Source organism: Seriola lalandi, unplaced genomic scaffold (assembly GCF_002814215.2).
Source record: "Seriola lalandi dorsalis isolate HSWRI2012SDOR001 ecotype SW California unplaced genomic scaffold, Sedor1 jcf7180002053996, whole genome shotgun sequence".
Classification (NCBI taxonomy): Eukaryota; Metazoa; Chordata; class Actinopteri; order Carangiformes; family Carangidae; genus Seriola; species Seriola lalandi.
In genome coordinates this window covers 14,572-15,998 of record NW_019524549.1, presented here as the reverse complement: position 1 = coordinate 15,998, position 1,427 = coordinate 14,572, and the positions used below count along the sequence as shown (strand labels likewise).

Here is a 1,427-nt window from a genome sequence, read left to right as displayed (position 1 = left end):
CGTGGAGGTGATCAGCAGGAGGAACGGTCAGTGCCACGTCTCGCCGCGGTCACACACACACACACACACACACACACACACACACACACACACACACACACACACACACCCTCAGTGAAAATATCAGACATGTTTGATGACATGTAAAATGTCAGAGATGATGATGAAACAGCAGCTGAACTGGCTCCATGAAGTCTGCTCTTATTTCTCAGTGTCAATAATCGTGTATAGACCTGAACCAACAGTGTGTCCGTCCCTCAACACCTTCCTCCTCTGTCTGAGGCTCTCAGCCCTCAGCTCATTGGTTCCTGGTTGCTGCTCACTGTCGTTTCCATCAGACAAACAGGAGGAATTATGTCAGTCATTTGTTGGGGACTATTTTCAGCGGCGGATGAATCCAAGGAGACGTTCATGTGACCAGACTGGTAGTTTAATGTTTGTGTCCACGTCACCTCACTCCATCACAACGTCACCGCCTCACGTAGGAAGTGATGTAGATCAGAAGCCCCGCCTCCAGGTCCTGAGTCAGGAACTAATCCGCCTGCTTCCAGACCATCCCATGCCTCCACCCCCGCCTCTCTCTCTCCTCCCTCCTGCATCCATCTCTCCATCCATACCATATAATGACTGACCTCCACCTCTAACCATCAGCTTGATAACCCCCCCCCCTCCCCTCCTCCCCCCCTGTCTCGCCCTGTAGGGGGCACCCTCTCCCGGCACGCCTCTCTGCCCACCGGACAGCGCCAGCAGCTGCTGTCCAGAGCCCCCCTCTCCTCCAGCCTCAGCTCCGCCCCCCAGACTGACGACTCCTACACTCTGTACGCCCCCCCCACCCACGTGGTGCTGCCGCTGGCCAACGGCCTCACTGCCAGCACAGGTATACACACACACAGGTATACACACACACACACACACACACACACACACAGGTGTCTTGTGGAAAGGTAAAGTCATTTACAGCAGTGAAAGACATTTTACAGCGGTAAAATTCTACTGTTTCCGTGGAAACCATTTGTTTGCTGGCATTAGCTGGTACCTGTAATCAAGGGAGGCAACATTACAGCTCTGCTCACCTGAAGGAGGAGACTTCAGGTGTTTTGTGCAGCTGGATCCAGAACTGAAACAACTAACCCTCTGAGCTCTAACACAACCTGACTCACCGCGGTCCCACCGAGGAAGAGACTCTCTAATGTTGTTGTTTACGCATTATTTCCCATAAGACCTTTAGACTGTTGCAGGTGAGACATGATGTGGACAGACGCAGGTGAGTCCAGGTATGAGTGGGCGTGTCCGGCTCAGAGAGGGCTGAACGCAGCGGACGTGTTCACAGCTGACATGTTAGAGACAGGAGTTCAGTCGAGAGCGAGGGAGTTCAGGTTCAGTGATCAGATCAAAACCAGGATCTGATGTAAACTAATAGCTGACCC

At 52.8% G+C, this 1,427-nt stretch overlaps 1 protein-coding gene across 1 annotated transcript in view; it reads left to right on the top strand.

The window, feature by feature from the left end:
- Position 1: 1 nt before the first annotated feature.
- Positions 2 to 1,427, top strand: part of LOC111652511 (caskin-2-like) — a gene marked incomplete at its 5' end in the record, with an annotated part of 11,060 nt that continues 9,634 nt past the window's right edge. The window contains 2 exons of the mRNA XM_023402795.2: positions 2 to 26; positions 701 to 877. Of these exons, the coding sequence (XP_023258563.2) occupies positions 2 to 26; positions 701 to 877 (202 nt within the window). The remainder of the gene's footprint in view (positions 27 to 700; positions 878 to 1,427) is intronic.